This window comes from Euprymna scolopes, unplaced genomic scaffold, assembly GCF_053919585.1.
Source record: "Euprymna scolopes isolate OS-2025 unplaced genomic scaffold, ASM5391958v1 sca5, whole genome shotgun sequence".
Taxonomy (NCBI): domain Eukaryota; kingdom Metazoa; phylum Mollusca; class Cephalopoda; order Sepiida; family Sepiolidae; genus Euprymna; species Euprymna scolopes.
The window spans coordinates 93,131-114,580 of NW_027633546.1; the positions used below are offsets into that span (position 1 = coordinate 93,131).

A 21,450-nucleotide genomic window follows, 5' to 3' on the forward strand; every position below is an offset into this window, starting at 1 on the left:
GCTATTGTATTCTTTTTTAAATTCATAGAATAGTTTGTTATAATTGCTATTGTATTATCTCTTAAATTCATAGGATAGTACATATGTTATAATTGCTATTGCATTCTCCCTTTAATTCATAGGATATTTTATGTTATAATTGCTATTGTATTCTCTCTTAAATTCATAGAATAGTTTATATGTTATAATTGCTACTTTATTCTCCCTTTAATTCATAGGATAGTTTATGTTATAATTTCTGTTGTATGATTTCTTAAATGTATAAGATAGTTTATATGTTATAATTGCAATTCTATTCTTTCTTATATTTATAGTATAATTTACATGTTATAATTTCTATTGTATTCTCTCTTAAATTCATAGGATAGTTTATCTGTTACAATGGCTTTAACTGACAATGTACTTTCAGATAATATTATGTATCTATTTAAAAGGTTTCATAGCCTAAAATTCTTAATATAAAAAGAACAGAATAGAACAAAATTTTCGCTTGTTTAAAGTGTAATGAAATTATACAAATAAGGCTATTACGAATGAAATATCGATTTATCTGATGACAGTTAAAAATATAATGGAGGAATACAAAAAGTATGCTAGTTAGAATCAAATATCGCAGTATAAATATATAAATTATTTTCTCATAACACTCTTAGATGTTCTTTAGCGATTTGATCTTTATTTCTGACTTGAAAATTATAGATGTTAAAAATATTAATAGGAATTAGAGTTCAGGTACGACGCAAAATACACCGGGGTCCATATTCGTTTCCAATGATTAATTCTATAGTACGATGTTTTTTATTAAAAAAAACAAAATAGAACTATATTTGTAAAAATAGTGTGGAAGGAGACATAATATATATATATATATATATTAATAGGACAGTGTGTTTGTTATTTTCTATGTCACTCTTACATCCATTTCTTGTAATAAGACGTTCCGATCCTGTCTCTGCTTTATCGTTATTTTCATGGCAAATGCTCACCAGAGCGTCAATCTATGGTCTCCCCTTGCCAAACTTTCACGAAAAACACTCGTCTTACCAAAACCACTATCAATAATTTCCCACACTCTTTATCTGTGTGTTTGAACCTAAATGGAGATTCCATGAACAAAGCTTCTCTCTTAGAACTGCACGCATGTGGAACGCTCTTCCGATTGCCTGCTTTCCAGCTGACTACAACCTGATTGTCTTCAAGTTCTTGATGAACCATCCCCCCAAGTAATCCAAGTTACAAAATTCCCGCTACACTATTGTTACAATATTTTTTATGCATAAGTGGGTGGTTATTTAAATTGCTGCCCGCCTCAGCAAAATGTGGCACAAATAGAACTATATCCAGAGGTTTTGAGGAGTTTTGATTCAAATGCACTTATGGCGGCAGCCTATATACGCAACAAGTGCTTTAACAAAACACTATCTAAAAATCCATATGAATCTGTCTGTGGTAAAAAAAAATTTAAGCAGAATGCATATATTTGGTTCAGCTTGCTTCGCATATATAGATCAAAAGAGTAAATTGAATATGAAAGCCGACAGAGGTATATTTCTTGAATACGATAAAAACAGTCCAGCCAATTTAATATTTTTTTCCAGAGAAAAATAAAATAAAAAGAACCCGATGTGTAAAATTCACAGACACGTTTAATTTTAAAGACAATACCCCGTCATATGAAGAAGATGAAATTATATTTCCTCAAATTATTAAAACAAATGAAAGCAAAATAATTCACGGATACAAGAGTATCCATAATGATGATGATGATGTGATGATGGTGATGATAAAGTCGAAAGATATCCCAAAAGAAATAGAAGGCGACCCGATTTTTTTGTGGTCGACAATATAAAAGATTATCAAAACGACTATTGCTATTCTATGTAAAATGCGCCAAAAAGCTTTAACGAAGCAATTAATTCAGAACATTGTGATGAATGGAAAATTTCCATGAAAAAAGAAATAGATGCTTTAACCGAAAATGATACCTATACGGTAGTGCCTCTCCCAAAAGATAAACATGTTATTTCTACAAGATGGGTCTTTACAAAAAAGACTACAGCATCAGGCGTAGAACAGTACAAAGCTAGATTTGTTGCTAAAGGGTACTCTCAGATTTACGGTATAGAATATTTTTCTACGTTTTCACCGACCACAAACCTAACGACAATCAGAGTTTTACTGCAGGTCGCATCACAATATGACCTAAACATCCATCAAATGGACGTAAAAAAATGTTTATTTGAATGAGCCAATAGACTGTGAAATTTATATTACCCCTCCAGAGGGATTTATAATGAAAAATAAAAATAGCGTGTGGCAACTTAACAAGTCATTATATGGTCTAAAGCAGAGTTCTCGGTGTTGGAACACAGTATTTCATGATTATATTATTAAACAACAATTTAGACAATGCGCTGCAGACCCCTGTTTATATACCCAACACAAAGACGATAAACTACTGATTTTGGTTTTGTGGGTCGATGATATTTTAATCGCATCAAATTGTGACATAATGTTAACCGATGTTAAGAACAAATTAAGTAAAAGATTCAAAATGACCGATCTCGGCAAAATATCCTGGTTTTGGGGGATAGAATTTACTCAAAGCACAGGACTTGTCACGATGAATCAACCGAGATACATCGACAAAATACTATTAAAATTTGGAATGGGAGATTACAAGAAACGCTCTACACCGGTCGAAAATGATATTAATAAAATATACATACAGAATCTGAAATAATAAATGATAAATTATACCGGGAAATTATAGGTAGTCTTATATATTTAATGACTGTGACCAGACCCGATATATGCTATACAGTAACAAAACTATCACAAAAATTATCACAACCGACAATGAAGGATTTAAACAGAGCTAAACCAGTCCTTCGTTATTTAAAAGGAACTAAAGAACAGAAGTTAGTATTTAGAAAATAAAAAAAAAATCCCCCAATATTAGAAGGATTTTCGGATTCAGATTGGGGAAACGACTAATATCGAAAAAGTATATCTGGATATTGTTTCAGACTCTCAGAAAATGGGCCTATTATTTCATGGAAATCTAAAAAGCAACAGATTGGATCTCTCTCTACGTATGAAGCAGAATTTATCGCGATCACACACACGACCCAGGAAGCACTTTACCCTAAAAATATCCTAAATACTATTTTAGAGCTAGAATTAACTAAAAGCCTCGTAGTAATTAATTGTGATAATCAAGACAGTATAGTCTTAGCACAGAACTCGATAATCAACCAAAGATTTAAGCATATAGATATACAATGCCATTTCGTAAAAACCGAGGTGAAAAAGGAATCCATTATTTTGAATTACATATCATAAAAAATATCGCTGATGTATTCACGAAACCCGCAATTAGAATAAAGTTAAAGCGTTTTTCTTCGAAACTCGTTGGGAGATTCGATTGAATAATTTTTTCCACGGGCCTGTATGTATATAAATTTCTATATATTAAAAAAAAGTAGTCCTGGGTAAAGACGTTAAGCTGCATCCATTTTGTTTGTATTAACACTTTAATCTACTAATGCGTAACTAATACTTTTACTAAAATAAATTTAAAAAAAAAGAAAAAAGTAACTTGTTAAAAACCTCTTCTTTGTAATTTTCCTTTTCGACAAATACTTTTTGCATGCTTATTTTAAGGCAGACATAAATTAAAATTGACTTTTATTTTTTTGGTGCACATCAGTTTTCTTTCTTATTTTTCAAAAATGTCTTATTTTGTGCATTGTTTTAATCAACAAAAAAACAAAACAAAAAAAAAACAAAACAAAAAAACTTTCTTTAAACGTATGTTTATTTTCATGCATACTTGTTTATATGTATACATGTATGCGTTTTTTCTTTCTCTTTTTTACAAAACTGCATAATTAAATTTAAGAAATGGCTTCTTTTTTACATACCCACCCCTTTTTAAGGTAAAAATACCTTCCATATATTTTATTTCTCTTTTTTGTACACAGATATATCTGTTTTGACATCTGAACGGCGTCTTTTTACATGCTAAAATTTTAAGATCCAAATGATTTCTAATTTTTGTTATGTATAATTGAATATAAAAATATATATTGATTTTTGAGCAGAACGAACACAAGGGACCTCCCCATTATAAGAATAGGGGGGATGTTACAATATTTTTGATGCATAATGGGGTATGATCCTACACAGTCGGGCGATTCTATTTATAGACGATGCTGCTAGGAACTGACGAATCGAATTAATTCACGTTCTGCTACCAACCAAATAGAAATCAGAATTGCTCCATAAATATTAAACCTTTTCTGTAGCAATTTCGCATATTTTTTTTTCGTCTCGACACGGTAAGAATCTTTTTCTCTGTGGAACTGTCTAGTTAAAACCAGTCACCTCTCAGGATTAGTGTGGAAGAACGAACCATCGGAAACTGTTCTGTCTACTGCAAACCAGTTACCTCTAAGGATTAGTGTGGAACAACGAACCATCGGAACTGTTCTGTCTACTGCAAACCAGTTACCTCTAAGGATTAGTGTGGAACAACGAACCATCGGAACTGTTCTGTCTACTGCAAACCAGTCACATCTCAGGACAACGAACCATCGGAAACTGTTCTGAAACTAAACATGGCTTGTACTTCTAATTACATTGACTAATGTATACCTGTGTAAAAGTACCCTGGGATCCTTATTCGTTTCCATTGATTAATTCTATAGTACAATTTTTTTATTAAAAAAGAACAAAATAGAACTATATTTTGCTTTGTAAAAATATAGTTGAAGAAGACATAATATATATACATTAATACGACAGCGTTTGTGCTACTTTCTGTGTCACGCTTACATCCGGGTCGTTTAATTGTTATATACTTCCATTTCTTGTCATGAATAATTTTACCAAGAATTCTTCATAAGTTTTGGTTTCAGTTTCGATTATGACTGATAGCACTCCAGTAATTTTTTTATTAATAATTTTATCAAGAATTCTTCATAAGCTTTAGTTTCGGTTTCGATTATGGCTGAAGGAGCTTAAGTTACATATATATATATATATATATATATATATATATATATATATATATATATATATATATATATCATAAGTTTTTATTTCGGTTTCGATTCAAGCTAATGCACCCAAATGCTATGAATATATGTATTTTTTATTTTTGAAATCGAAATTTTATAAAATATGAAAATCGATAGAACATTAACTCTATAATAATAGATAGAAAAACTGCAATATTTAAAATATCATATTTAAGCGTACTTGCCGGACCTTCGTGCTAGCTCAGATTACAGTTTTAACAAAAAAGCTAAAATAATATCAGAGAGTCTCCATTAACACTGAACATCTACAGAATGCTAACATCAATATATTACATATGAAAGTGTCCTCTGTGGAACTTCCACAGATCCCACTAGTGAAAAATCATATGCTAGTTAGAAGCGAATATCGATTTTACTGATAATATATCTATCTATAACATATTGAAGAATAGACCGCGTTTATTTCCATATAATATTTTGAAATTCACTCATGAGAATGGGGTTTTGTAGTGTGGCTTGATTTCCTTGTTTTTATATGTTTTGTTTTGTCGATCGTGATTTTTATTTTAAAGGGTTTTATTTTCTTGCAGATGATTATGGATATGAATATGATGATGGTGATTATGGAGTTACAGAGGATTGGGCATTTCAAAATGATGATGAAACTAAAGATGATGATGCCGTTACACATTATGATGATGCATTACCAGATAATGGTGGAGTTACATATGATGATGATGCAGTTAAACCTGATGATGATGGGGGTAAAGATGATGCATTACCAGATAATGGTGGAGTTACAGATGATGATGATGCAGTTAACCCTGATGATGATGGGGGTAAAGATGATGCATTACCAGATAATGGTGGAGTTACAGATGATGATGATGCAGTTAACCCTGATGATGATGGGGGTAAAGATGATGCATTACCAGATAATGGTGGGGTTACAGATGATGATGATGCAGTAAACCCCGATGCTGATGGGGGTAAAGATGATGCATTACCAGATAATGGTGGAGTTACAGATGATAAGGTACTTCCGGACGATGATGCTAAAGGTGGGGATGAAGTTGGTTTTTGCCAGCAGTCATACAAAACCATCGATGCGGCCATGAGAAGTAAGTGTTACATATTTTTTGTATAACTCTTAAGCTCCGATTCGAAAGTTTAGCGTGATTCTCACAATGTGAACGGAATTCTCGAGTGGACTATGAGCATTTGTTACATAATTCCCGGCAACTGTCGTCAGAAATAAATCTATAAGTGAGACTTACTGATCCTGTCGATCTGGGAGACGAGTCGGGAACGTGACTGTCTTAGAATGGGATATGGAAAAGCTATGTGTGAGAAACTAATCCAATTACTATGATATTAAACTCACCAAATGCAGGTACTTGGGCACCAATGTCTAAAAAAAAGTGTTGCATCTATGCTGTCGGAGACTTAATTGTTTAGGGTACAGTCCTGGGTCGAGATAAAGGGTAAAGAAAATATAAGTAGCTATTGTTACAAGTTTAGTCTAAGGCACATTGAGGCCAGGTTGTTTGATTTTAGTTTGGATTCTCTCATCAAGGAGAGTGTGTTTCGAATATAGACTCCAAGTCCGTGCAATTCTGCCTGATTCCTTACGGCAGAGTGGGAGATAATCAAGCATCTTAGAGTGGTTAGACGGGCGAGTGTAAGTTAATTTTTTTTAGAACTAAGATATCCGGGGACTTTGCTAAGAAATAATTTTCTACATTATCTAAATTAGTTATAAATCCACGGATATTTCTGACTGCGAACATCAAGGAAAAAGGCGATTTAGTTTTATTTGGATTTGTGCCTCGTTTGATTGTAGTTTTTGTTTAAGCTGTCATTTTAGTTAATGGTTTCAGTTTGAGGGCGAGTAGTGCTGGATAAATTGGATGTACATAAGTACCAAACAGGCAAAATGTAGACCATCTGCCAACTCTTCATCCACATGATTGTGGCCTTGGGAATGCTCATCGGAGATATGTGCAGGGCCCCTTTCATTGCCCACTACGACTATACTAATATAATAAAACAGCCGCTCCAATAGGATAGGTTCTAAACCAAGTATTCCTGCGCTCCCGCATGGTAATTTGGGTTAATTGAGTTCGCACTAAGTATATATATGTTTACTGAAAAGTTACACTCGTCAAAAGAATTAAAGTGCTTCCTTCAAGCTGTTAGGCTTAACATTCACAAACAATATGAATTTACACATGGACTCTCTCTACCGTGCTAAGAGATTACTCACACCTGAAAGTACCCTGTATCTTTACAAAGCAACTATTCGCATATGCATGGAGTATTGTTGTCACATCTGTGCTGGTGCATCTACCAGTAGCCTGTCGCTCTTAGATAAAGTTCAGAAAAGAGTCGTCAATCTAATAGGTTCCACACTGTCGGCCTAACTCCAATCACTGTCCCATCGCCGAAATGTGGCATTCCCGTGCCTGTTTTACAAGTGCTTCAATAAAAAATAAAAAAGGCTCGGACGAACTCAACATAGTAGAGCTCCCACGACATTAATGGCCCGAGAAGTAGTAAAATACCATCTTTTCACTGTTGATGACGTAAATAATTCGAGATGCTTCAAAGCTTTCTACTCAAACAGCTTCTTTCCTCAAACTCCTAGACTTTAGAATTACCTCCCGGGCCCATACTTCCGTGACTGTACTGACATGCAAAAGTTCAAGTGTAATGTGCCCAACTCCCTATAAAGTATTCCTGCAAATCTGATCCCAAATAGAATCCCCTATGAGTTAGTGCAGAGAAAGTATCGTTCTATTTTTTAAAATAGTATTTTCAAGTAAAATCCACGTTTTACTGTATCTTTTTTTATGAAATTGTAAGGTTAAAGTACAGAATACTTACAAAACACCCTTCTCTCTCCATGTTAAGATTGAGGTTCTAAATAATAACGTTATTATTTCAGCACGGTATCTATTCTGCATAAGTACTTAATTTTAAAAGATTTTAATTATTTTTCTGTTTTCAGTAAAAGAAGTAGATTTTGTGTTTGTTGACCAAGGAGAAGTTATTGACGGACAAAATGGAAAAAAGACGCCTGTCCAAACTCTTTTCCCCGGTGGTCCGGATTTGGTACAAGCCGCTGTATATTCAAAGAAAACCAGCAAAGCTTATTTATTTAAAGGTAAATGTATTTCTAATTAGTATCACATCTTCCAGGTGTGAATCTTATAAAATACGAAATACGGTTCGCACTGAAAGTTTTGTAACGTTTATAATTAAAATCAAAAAGTACATAGTATATCAAAATGTGGTCTGATATTTATTGCTTGTACGTATTGAAATGAGTTTGAATTATAAATGGAGGTACGAAAATATAGCTAAACATTTATTGATACTTTTTTTTTCATTTTCACACAAAACAAATGCCACTTTGATGTAGGGGTAGGGGTCTACTATCTGGGGCGTAAATTGCAAGGATGCTATGTAGGGAGTTGAGCAGCAAGATCTCTGTTTACATTACAATTGAACTTCAGCATAGTACAGTCAGGGAAACAGGGACCCGGACGGAAATTCCAAAGTCTTGCATTTTTGGAGAAGAAACTATTAGAGTAGAATATTTTCTGGCATCTGGGGATCTCTACTGTGTAGGGGTGGGATTTTGCTGTTGCCGGGTCTGTTAGGTGATATTTACGACGAGGTGCTACAAGAATTTGTAATTCGTCGGAGCATCCACCATTAAAATACTTGTGAAACAGGCAGAGGGATGCAAGATTTCGTCGATGGGACAAAAGCTGAAGCCAGCTAACAGTTCGGGACCTATAAGGTTGGCGACTCTCTTTTGAATTCTGTCCATGAGCGAGAGACTAGTAGTAGATGCACAAGCCCAAATATGATAACAATTCTCCATGCATGAGAGAAAAGTTTTATTGATCATACGTTCATATGTTGTCCATGTGTAATAGTCTGCGCATTCAAAGGGTTTTGCTTAATATTTCAGTTGTTTTACTTATTTGCTTTTCTTCTTCTTCTTCTTCTTGTTTTTGTTCTTCTTATTATTATTCTTCTTATAATTATTATTCAGATGAAAAAGTATGGGCGTATACGGTAAATTCCGCAGGGCAATTCACTTTGTCTGAAACTTCTCCAAAAGCTACCTCGAACGAAAAGAGCCACAGCCCCGAATGTGCAATTCAGTATTATGATGGCGGTGAACGCATTTTTCTTTACAAGGTTTGTACAATGTTACACACAAAAGCACGCACGCACACACACACACACACACACACACACACAGATATATATATTAATAATAGCTTTGAACAAGATATCCGGAGACATACCGAGCTGGGAAATAAATAATAAAGGGGAAAGCGTTAATAAAAACGATTTAAGAGTAAATTTATATATTTATAAATAGTGATTATAAAAAAAACTAAAATAAACCTCGAGACGTCTTTCAACCGATATATTGTCAAGAGAAAACATCGATTAAGAAAGTATATATATATATATATATACATATATATATACATACATATATATATATATATATATATATATATATATATATATATATATATATACAGTCCTGATCAAAACCACTTAAGAAAGTAAGCGTTTACGCATATTATCGAATTTTTAATCAAACAAATGGTTGAAACCATTGCTAAAAGGGAAAATTATTATGTTAAAAACTTCTTTCATGTATGTACATTAATCTTATTCTGAAAAGAAATATTCGTCAATAATTCTCCTTTGAAAATGATATTTCACCACTGACGCTTCTCGCCGTTTTATGTGATCTAATCATATCAGGTCTCCCAAGCTTCTTCCATGTACGTACATTAATAATGGAAATGTCAGACCTACCATCAAGCTGTAGTCTTACTTTCTTTTTAAACATTTTAACATATTTCTGGATATTTCGTTCTTCAGATTCAATTTTGTGAGTTTAATGGATGTCTTTTTTCTAAGAGATTTTTTCCTACAATGTGATGCCTCATGTCATTTCTGGTAGCATATGTCACACTGTTTAAATTTGTAGGGACACTCATTTTACCAATGTTTATCTTCAAACCTCCAACACTGTCCAGGTGGATCTTTTCCCTGTTTTTTTCCTCTGGTTATTTTTTTAAGTTAATTTTTTCGTCTGATGGATCATTTTAATGTGCGATACTCCGTTTTCCTCTATGTCACGACTGTCCTGCTTCAACTCAATAAGCCGTTCACAGTCTTCGGCTAAGCTTTGTAGTTTTTCATTCGGCTCGTTTTCAAGTTTATTTAAAACACGACGCCTGGTTTCAGCGTCTTTATTAAAAACCAGCCCTTGCACAAAAATTGTCTGTTTCATAACTAGCACAAAGAAAAATGTTAACTTGTTCGAACATAAACAAAATGATGTCATCAGATTACTTAAAAATACACGTATGAGTTTGTCAAGAATTGGGAGTCAGAGAGAGCAGACCTAGTTGGTAGGCAGAAGGAGCCATTACGGTCCTCAGACCATAATGGCTCCGAGTAGAGGAAAACATCGATAGTAAAAATCTAATGAGCAGTGTTACAGCTTTCCAATGAGGGAAACATCAAAAATAAAGCTGCTGAAAATAGCAACAAAACTTTATTTTCCGAGGATCCGTCAAATGAACATGAACCCAGATGGATAAGGTATTTTTTACACAGGCATCACCACATTATCAAGGCCAAGAGGCCACTCAAGGATAAGGGTTAAAGAGTGTACAGTAGAAATTGGACAATATACTAATCATTAGTAATGACAATTTGGTAAATTTGATAACTTATATGGAACGGCTCATCAAGAACTTATTTACGTTAGACTTGAAGACAACCATATTGTAGTCAGCCGGAAAGCAGGAAAACGGAAGACAATTCCACAGGCGTGCAGTTCTAAGAAAGAAGCTTTGTTCATGGAATCTACGTTTAGGTTTAGGCACAGATAAAGAGTGGGGGGAATTATTGATAGTGTTTACAGCTAGACGAGTGTTTCTTGTGAAAGTTTGGCGAGGGGGGACCATAGATTGAAGCTCAGTGGAACACTTTCCATGACAATAACGATACAACAGAGACAAACTCGCAACATCTCTTCTGTGAGATAGAGGTTGCAAGGAAGAGAAAAGGACATCTCCTACGAGGTTACGAAGTCTACTGTGAACTCTATCAAGGCAGGACCAGTCCTGGTATGTTTCTTTATTGACCGATGTGAACCCTAAGAGACTGTTATTTGTCCCTGTTTGTTATAATTGTTATAGACGATGAAATATATCGACACGTAAGCAATATATACTCGACAATGCTAAACAAGATTGAAATGTAGAGATGTAGGCGGTTTAATAATTTTACAAATATTGTTGTTTGCATTTTTGCAGGAGGGCCATTTTTACATATTCTATCCGAAAGATGAGGACGTCGATCAGAGGGATAAATACCCAGTAAATCAATACTTCCGTGGTATTCCCAGCAAAATAGACGCCGCAATTTCATCCGATGATGAAATAAACTTCATAGTGGACAAGCAGTAAGTAGTCGTGTGGTATAATTATGGATACTATCTTTGCCCATGTACAAGTTGATTTAATAGTTTATATATATATATATATATATATATATATATATATATATACACACATATGTGTGTATATATATATATATATATATATATATACATATATATACATATGGTAAGTTATAAAAACATATATGGCAATTAAACTACACAGAATATTCTGCATTTCATTCTCGTGAGATTGCGTCAGGCGTACGAGAATGAAACGCGAAATAGTCTGTGTAGTTTAATTTTTATAACTTACTACCTAGCTCTACATATGTATTGAGCACCGTTGAAGTAAATACTGAACATTTACGCATAAAATTATATTTTCGTATATTAATTTAGGTGATTAAATAAAGTAGTTGATCGACAATACACACAAGAATCCCGAGTTTCCTTCGAAGTAAACTTCTACGACTGCAATGCACTTGCTGTGCCGTTCAAACAACTCCTGGGATGCCCAATTGAAATCCTTTTGTGAAAGCGTGTCAATGGCCCTCGTCACGGACTCTTTTCTCATCTCAATTTTCTCATAATGACAGCCTATTTAAATAAAATTAAGTGTAGGTTCTCTACAAAGCAATGTAAGCTACAGTGTATTTTGGACTAAGATACTGTTCGGAGGCATGTGAAGCTTCCTCCAGCTATGGGTCCTAACCAGGAGCATGTAATCAATCGAACATGAGACGGGCCTTAAAGTAAATACCGGATTTTTGGGGCAGATTTGCAATTTAGTTGTATAATATCCTCAAACCAGGTAATCACTAAAAGGGACTTAAAAGTTGTTACCTGTATCGATCAAAATTTAAAACCACTGATTATATGTCAGCCTACATCACAGTAACATATACTGAGTGAGTTCCTAACAGTATTTTGTATAGTTTTTTAGTTTAAACTCATTTTCCCAAAATTTCCCCAAACTTAACATGTTCGATACAGTCTGCCGCCATTTGTATTTTTCAAATATACCGATAAACACTGCATGTTTTTGAACTGATTAAACATTATACATTACATAAAAACACTACAATCTTATCCAGTTAGGTAGAACATTTACTTTTCTTGCCTTTGATAACATTTATTTGTTATATATTCATTTTTTGACAACTTCTTTGTATCTGTTAATACAAACCCTTTTCATTTAATGTAACGTTTAGTCAGCTCGAAAAACTGTTTATCGTTGTATTTGAAAGATACAAATGGTGGCGGACACTGTTAATTATGGTAAGTTTGAGAAAGTGAGTTAAAACTAAAAAACTATAAAAAATACTGTCACAAACCCACCGATTATGTCAGCCTATGTCATGGTAACGTATTCGGTGGGTTTTTGACACTGTATTGTATAGTTTTTAGTTTTCAACTTCATTTCCCAAACTTAACGTATTCAACAGTTTGCAACCATTTCTGTTTTTCCAGCCGATTAAACATTTTACCTTACATAAAAACACTAAACAACTATCCAGTTAGGTAGAAATGTAACTTACCTTACCTTTGCTTTCATTTGTTTTTGGACAACTTTTTCGAATCTGTGTATAGTAACCCCCCCCATCACTCAAATATTAATTACTAACTCACATTTTTGTATACAGAAAAAAAAAATTAGCGTTTCAACGTTAGCTTTATCCACTGATTGTTGGTCGAGCCCAAGCCATGATTGACGGCAATCCTGAGGATCAGGATCCAATTCTGCAAGAGTACCATTTTTTTCATATTTTTCTTTTTTTTTTAGAGTGGATTGCTGTACTAAGAATATAAGAAACATGCATTTTCTCTTTTTATTAGAATTTTCCATTACACCAAATTTAGCCAGAGCAACGCGTGGCAGGGTACAGTTTTATTTATTTATATTTATATTTATATATTCATATATATATATATATATATATATATATATATATATATATATATATATTGAATGAATAACCAAAGTCTATATTCCAAAGTTCATGATGTTGAGAATCTTATAATGTATTCCTTTAATTCAGTTGACATTTACAATACTTGAAAGTATGTTTCATAGCGCAAAATCAATCAGCTTATTATATTAATCAATGAATCTATTTTGCCCTTAACTCATCAGAAAAATAGCAACAATCAACCTATCAAAAGGAAATAAAGTTTTTACATGATTAAAATCCGAAAATTGTAAGAGAAGCTACCAATACCTTATATTATGTTTCCATTACGCCATTTTGAATTTCGATTTATACGGTAGTTACAGCTTCTGAATAAAAAGAAATAAATTATAAGATGGTCACCCTCATGAACTTTGGAATATAGACTTTTGTCGTTTATTTATCTATATAGGAAGCCCGGGTGGAGATAGGTGTAAAAAAAAACGGTAGTAGCGGGATGGATCAATACAACAGAAGGCAGCTCAGGTGAGGATAGGTGGGAAATGAAGACACTTTCGAAGAACGTTATGTAATAAATTTCTTATTTAAACTTGGTAAAAAAAAAATGCCACAGAAACGTACAGAATGCTTCAGACTGCTTTTGGACCATCTTTTATGAATCGAGCATCAGTTTTTGAGTGGCATAAGAGAGTCAAAGAGGACAGGGAGTCTGCGATGGATGATGAGAGGAGATGGAAGAGTAAAGAAGATTACAGTTGATTGACCAAATAAAGAATTTCATGGATAAGGATCGTCGTGTAGAGACAATAAGTGCACAGTTTGATATCAGTGTGGGAACTGTACACACAATTATTTGCGGGAAACTCAAGATGCGGAAGATTTGCGCGAAATTTCTCAGAAGGATGTTCAGAAAGAAAGAAAGACGTTGCCATGACAGCAGGAAGATGGCCGAGTTGATCAATTCAGATTCTCACCCTCCCTATAGTCCAGACCTTGAACCGTGTGGCTTTTGGTTATTCCCTAAGCTCAAGGAAACTTTAAAGGCTGTCATTATGAGACAATTGAGGAGATGAAAGTGGCTGTGAGGAGGGTGATTGACATACTCACCCAAGAGGACTTCCATTGAGCCGTGCAGACGTTATTAGAACGGTACAATAACTTCGTTGCAACCGGGGGAGATTACTTCGAAGGGGACTAGAGTTTAATGCATGCACTATCAATAAAAGTTCACATACGAAAAAAGTCTAGAAACTTATTGAAAACATCTCGTATAGTTACACGTTTGTAATGAAAACATTGTTTCAGATTTATAATTGTAGATATTTTCCCTTTGTTGCAGGGCGTTCAAAATGCCAATCCACACGCGTACTGTAAGCAAGGAAGGAAAACCAGTGGAGTCGGTTTTCAACAAATGCAAAGCTTGATGGAATTTTAATTTTAAACAAGATGGTTCCGTGAATAAATGAGTTTAAATAAAATAAAACTTTAGTTTAATTTTATTTGATTTTGTGTCATTGATTTTTTTTTTAATTTATTTTGTTGTAGAAATTCTTTGAAATTGTTAACTGCTTTATTATTTTTGTGTGTTACAAACAGTAAAAAAGTCAATATCTTAATATTTCATCCAAATGAAGAGAGCTTGATAAGGATACCTTAAACGGGCCTTATTATCGGGCTTGAAACCGACGGTACCAATGATCTGTTTCAACTAACAACTTTCTGTACACAAAATATAAATACGCTCTTACATTTTGGATTTTCCTTTTAATTGAGCACTCTGCTGGAATTCTTTTTCAAAAAAAAACTAATCATATATATATATATATATATATATATATATATATATATATATATATATATATATATATATAGTGTTGTACCGATTAATCGGAATTGGGGATCGGAAAAATCGGTAGTTTTCGGGGTATCGGTATCGGAATCGGAAAAATTTGTGCCTGTTTGTTCCGATTCCAAAACCGATACTTTATAATTTTTCATTGCTGATACCGTTGATAAATATTTATTCCTTTTAAACTATTAGTAAAACTAACCTCTATAGATCATGATAACATTAAAAGATCTAAATATATTTTATCTGTGTAAAATAAACAAAATAAAATTCGCTAGATAACCTTTAGAAGAATGCAGTTTATTTGCAAGGTATTGAAAAATTGTTTAAATTTAAAGAAATATTTTGTCAATAAAAATAATATCAAACATTATTGCTAATTAAATCAAAAGTAGAATATAATAGTGTTGGATTTTGTCCGGTTAGGTTTTTGTCCGCTCCCTTACTCGGCATTTGCAAATATGACAAGGAATGGCGAAAAAAAGCAATTGATTTTGTTTTGTATTTTTGTAGGGGAATCGATTTCAACTTTCATTTCATTTTTTATTGTTTTAAGCAAATGTTTTAGAGGTCACTTGTCCATCCCCATATCAAACAGTTTAAAACGGTCGTGTATTTTTTCGCACCTAGTTGCCAAATGATTACAGGCCGCTTCCCAGGGAGTTCACAGAAAAATTCAAACGTCTGGGCGAGTTTTATTTTATTTTCCTGGAGCCACTTTGTCTGACACCAGCTGTTTTTTTATGGTATCATTCTCGGGGTTTCACAAACGTTAATATACACATGATTATATCACAATGAATTTATCAAAGTCTGGATAAAATAGATAAAGAGAAAACATTTAGAAAATTTTCAAATTGAAACAGAAATTATATCTACATTTAAAAATACCCCCCACCCACATTGAAATTCTACTTTTGAGCGATATCTGTGAACCCACTAAAAACAAAAGTATTTAAGAATTTAGGATGGAGAGTTAGTAGCCCATATAAATTAATCTCTAATTAAATATGTATAAATTTTTAAAGAATCGGAATCGGGAATCGGATCGGAATCGGAAATTTTGAAAGGAATCGGTAATTGTATCGGAATCGGGAAAAATTTTGGAACATACACACACACACACACACACATATATATATATATATATATATATATATATAATTGTATAAAATCAACATTAGGTTCTCTACAGTGCAATGTAGACTCAAATGTATTGAGGACTATGTAACTGCGGGGAAGATTGAAAATGGACGACTTTACCTATTTCGGTGAGAATAAAATATAGGCGAAGAAGCATTGATTGATCCTCATCCAATCCCAGGTAACGTCAGGTCTCCCTGCTATGTTTACAGTAAGCCAGTAAATGGTAGTGAAAAAAGACCTCTCTTGAACGTTCAACAAGAACATCCAAGAAGGGAAGAGTGTTATCTGTCTCACTTTCAATGTGTCTTTAGTGTCCATTAACGAAAAGTCGAAATCGTAATTTCTAGTAACGCAATCACTGTAGATGGACATTTAATAATAGTTCTGCTTTTCTAAATATTTAAATTCGCTTGACATGCGTATGAACTGTTAAAAAATTAAAAATTAAAAATAAACTAAGATGAATTTACAAAATTTATAACGATGTTTTTTAATTTTGACTCATTTTTGACCCCTTAAAAACTTTTTTAACCAGCTAAATACGCATAAAGGAACGATTCATAATAAACCCAATAATAATGATATAGTAATGATTTAAAAAGTAAAAAGAAAAATTCTCGTCCACCAACACCGAGAATAGAAACCAAAACGTTTACTTTTTTCTGACAGTGGTTTCAGTTAGACGGGTGTTTTTCGTGAAAGATTGACGAGGATTGGAGCTCAGACGAGCACTTGTTATGGAAGCGGATTAAGGACTATCCACTCATCTAGTGTTTCCTTTTCAGATTAAATATGTTTTTACCTCTTTTTCAAAGTGTTTTTAACATGTTTTATTAACTGTTTGCATGGAATAAGATTTTTTTTTTGTTTTATGTGTATTCCTTGTTGAATAATAAAAATTTTGTAAAACATTACTCATAGGTTTTTAAATTTTTTTTTTTTAATTTCGATAAATTTTCTGTATCAATTCTTAAAATCTTATATATATACCGTCTAGCTGAATCCACTGTGAAGAATTCCCCCCCCACTCTTTATCTGTGCCTAAATCAAAACGTGAATTCCATGAACAAAGCTTCTTTCTTAGAACTGCACGCCTGTGGAACTCTGTTCCGTCTGCCTGCTACCCACATAACTACAACTTGGATGTCTTCAAGTCCAACGTTAACAAATTCCTAATGAACCGCCACCTTAAGTAAACACTTCATCAAATCTCCACACTAACGTAATGTACTTTCAATAACCCTTATCCCTGAGTTGCTTCCGGGCCTTGATAAGGGGTGACCACTGCGTAAAAAAAATACTAGCCTGGGTACCCGGCGTTGGCTGGGTTGACATGAAGTTCCGTTTGGAACACACCTGCTATACTAATCACTTTCATCATGGGCAACGTGGATATCCCCACAACAATTCCCAAAAATAAAACATCGCCCCAAAAAGGTTGTATGTAATACCCTCTCCACCAGATATTTCGGCAGAAGGAGTACAAAGAGAATAAACTCTTCTCCGGATATTGAGCACTGGAAAGACCCCCCCTCCAAAAAAAATAATTAAAAATAAATAATTACAACTTTCGTTTCAATAAAAATAGCAGCAAAGGCCCGTGCGATCGCAAAAAAAAACAACTTGCCAAGTAGGCAGAACCCATAAAAAAATGAATTCCAAAAACAATTAAATGAAATTTTTCGTCATTGTAATGCCCCTCCCCAAAGTGGGGGCTCATTTTGTTTATGAAATTGTTAGATAAAAGTACAGGGTTGTCTCATAAAAATGAATTAGATTTATCGTTATTTTATGTTTTAAATTCCCGTCTCCCTCACCCCTCCCACAAAAAAAGCAAATTGTATTTGTAATGTTTTGCCCTTCCCCTCTTGAAAAGATGCTAGGGTTGGCATGTCTCATTGAGCGCTTGATAGCCAATATGTGGGTGCGCATTTTACGTTAAATTAATATGGAAAAATGATCCCCGACCCTAAAATATTAAATAAAAAGATTCCCGAGGTGGAACACAAATAAAAAGATTCCCGAGTCAGAACACAAATAAAAAAGATTCCCGAGTGTGAACACAAATAAAGATTCCCGAGTCAGAATGCACATAAAAAGATTCCCGAGTCTCATCACAAATAAAAAGATTCCCGAGTCTGAACACAACTTCCAAGGTTCCGGAGCCGGAAAACAAATAAAAAGACTCCTGAGTCAAGGTAGGGGCTATATTTTAGAACGCAAATAAAAAGATTCCGAGTCGGAACACAACTTATTAGATTCCCGAGTCTTAACACAAATAAAACTATTCCGGAGCCGGAAAACAGATATAAAGACTCCCGAGTCAGAACACGAATAAAAAAGACTTTTCGGTACGGGCTTTATTTTAGATAGTTTCACATTAGATTCAGTTTTTATGTTTTATTAAATTTCCTATTTGTTGACTATTCTTCCGTTTTGTTCTATTGAATTCGAAATATTCGCCGTGGCATTTCCACGGGTCTCGATTATTTCGTTTTATTAATCTTAGGTTTCATAGAATAAAAAGTTCAAATACAACTTTGCCGAGCCATTTGTAATCTATTTCATTTAACTTCCGTTCGACCCCGCACCCTGGCTCGTGCAGAGGACTCGACTCTTCCTCCCTTTCCTTTCCCCACCTCCTCTCTTTCCCTCTTCTATCGATTCTTTCTTTCTTCTTCCTGCTCGGTGACAAAACAGGGAACAACTTGTCGGCACGTGAAAGATTTAAGTTGTCCGTTGAAATAGACTTTTCGCCGCTAGACCACGAATTAAAAAGAATTACTTCAACCGACGTCGTTAAAGTTAAACATATTTTTTAATCTCTAAGTTTTTATTTCAGCAAATAACAAATATATATATTTTTAAAGGTTATAAACGATATAAATATATTTAATCATTTCCAAACAATAATCAAAAGCTCTGTCATTTTACTGCAGTTACACAGTATTATCATTGTTTTAAACCAAGTAGAATTGGGGCGTTAACGTTTATATCGATGTCGATTACTTGGTTGTAAATTCGATAACTGGCTGTGATAAGTTTAGTCTAGTCACACAAAAGAAGTGTGACACAGCGGAACACTCCGTAAGACTTTCGACTGTCGAATTAGCTGGTTGTAAATTCAATGACTGGCTCTGATATGTTTTAGTCCAGTCAACCTTAAGAACTGTGATACAGCGAAACAGTCCGTCTGTGGACAATTAGCGATACTAGCTTAACTCAGTAAAAGTGTTGGATTTAATTACCTGATTGTAAATTCGATGACTCGCTCTGACAAGTTTTAGTCTATTCAAACTTAAGAACTGTTATACAGCAAAACAGTCCGACTGTGGACGATTAGCGATAATAGCATGACTCAGAAGAAATGCCAGATGTTGATTAGCTGGTTGTCAATTCGATTACTGATTCTGACAAGTGTTAGTCTAGTCACACTTAAGACCTGTGATACAGCGGAACAGTCCGTCTGTGGAAAATTAGTTATAATAGCATGACTCAGTAAAAGTGTTAACTGTCGATTAGCTGGTTATCAATTCGATAACTGGCTCTGATTAATTTAGTTTAGTCACAATTCAGAAATTTGATACAGCGAAACAGTTCGTCTGTGGACAATTAGCTCTTATCGCATGTCTCAATAAATTAGCTGGTTGTAAATTGGATAACTGGCTATGATGAGTTTTAGTCTAGTCACAATTAAGAACTATAATACAGCGGAACAGTACGATTCCCGAGTGTGAACACAAATAAAAAGATTCCCAAGTGTGAACTAAAAATAAAAAGATTCCCGAGTCAGAACAGAAATTAAAAGATTCCCGAGTGTGAACAGAAATAAATATATTCCCGAGCCGGAGCACAACTAAAAAGATTCCCGAGTCAGAACACGAATAAAAAAGACGATTCGGTTGGGGCTATATTTTAGATAGTTTCACATTAGATTCAGTTTTTATGTTTTATTACATTTCCTATTTGTTGACTATTCTTCCGTTTTGTTCTATTAAATGCGAAATATTCGCCGTGGGATTTAGTCTAGTCACACTTAAGAACTGTGATACAGCGAAACAGTCCGTCTGTGGACAATTAGTGATACTAGCTTTACTCAGTAAAAGTGTTGGATTTAATTACCTGGTTGTAAATTCGATGACTCGCTCTGACAAGTTTTAGTCTATTCAAACTTAAGAACTGTGATTCAGCAGAACAGTCCGTCTGTGGACGATTAGTGATAATAGCATGACTCAGTAAAAGTGCCAGATGTCGATTAGCTGGTTGTCAATTTGATTACTGATTCTGACAAGTGTTAGTCTAGTAACACTTAAGAACCGTAATAGAGCGGACCAGTCCGTCTGTGAACAATTAGCGATAATAGGATGACTCAGTAAAAGTGTCGACTGTCGATTAGCTGGTTATCAATTCGATAACTGGCTCTGATTAATTTAGTCTAGTCACACTTCAGAACTGTGATACAGTGGAACAGTTCGTCTGTGGACAATTAGTGCTTATCGCATGTCTCAATAAATGTGTCGGCTGTCCATTAGCTGGTTGTAAATTGGATAACTGGCTATGATAAGTTTTAGTCTAGTCACACTTAAGAACTGTAATACAGCGGAACAGTCTGTCTGTTGAAAATGAAATGGAGAAGCCAATAATTATGATTCCTTTGTGCTCGTACACTAAAAGCGCCTTTCACCCTTGATGATAATAATTGTTGTTCTTAGTATTGTTATTCTTACTGGCTTCCATTTCTGTTGAAAACAGAAATCCATTCCAAACCAAACTTGTAAAGGCTGACCTTCTCCAAAGAAACAAGAACGCCGACACCCGACAATTTGTCGCCACTCAGATCTTCGCACTAGTACGTTAATAAGATTATTCTTCATGTATATATCTGAACGGGATCAAAATGGCGAATCTCAATTTGAGTGGAAAGTCAAGTTAGACACGAGAACAATTTATATAAATTATAACAGTTGATTTAATCTATTAAATGTAAAAACTTTGCACAACTTT

General features: G+C 34.0%; 1 protein-coding gene across 1 annotated transcript; it reads left to right on the forward strand.

The window, feature by feature from the left end:
- Window positions 1-5,565: 5,565 nt before the first annotated feature.
- LOC145274885 (uncharacterized) lies at window positions 5,566-14,908 on the forward strand. The gene is made up of 5 exons (XM_080127498.1): window positions 5,566-6,166; window positions 8,056-8,211; window positions 9,112-9,260; window positions 11,414-11,562; window positions 14,791-14,908. The coding sequence occupies exons 1-5, from the start codon at window positions 5,581-5,583 to the stop codon at window positions 14,873-14,875; spliced, it is 1,125 nt and encodes a 374-aa protein (XP_079983624.1). The 5' UTR covers window positions 5,566-5,580; the 3' UTR covers window positions 14,876-14,908.
- Window positions 14,909-21,450: the final 6,542 nt, after the last annotated feature.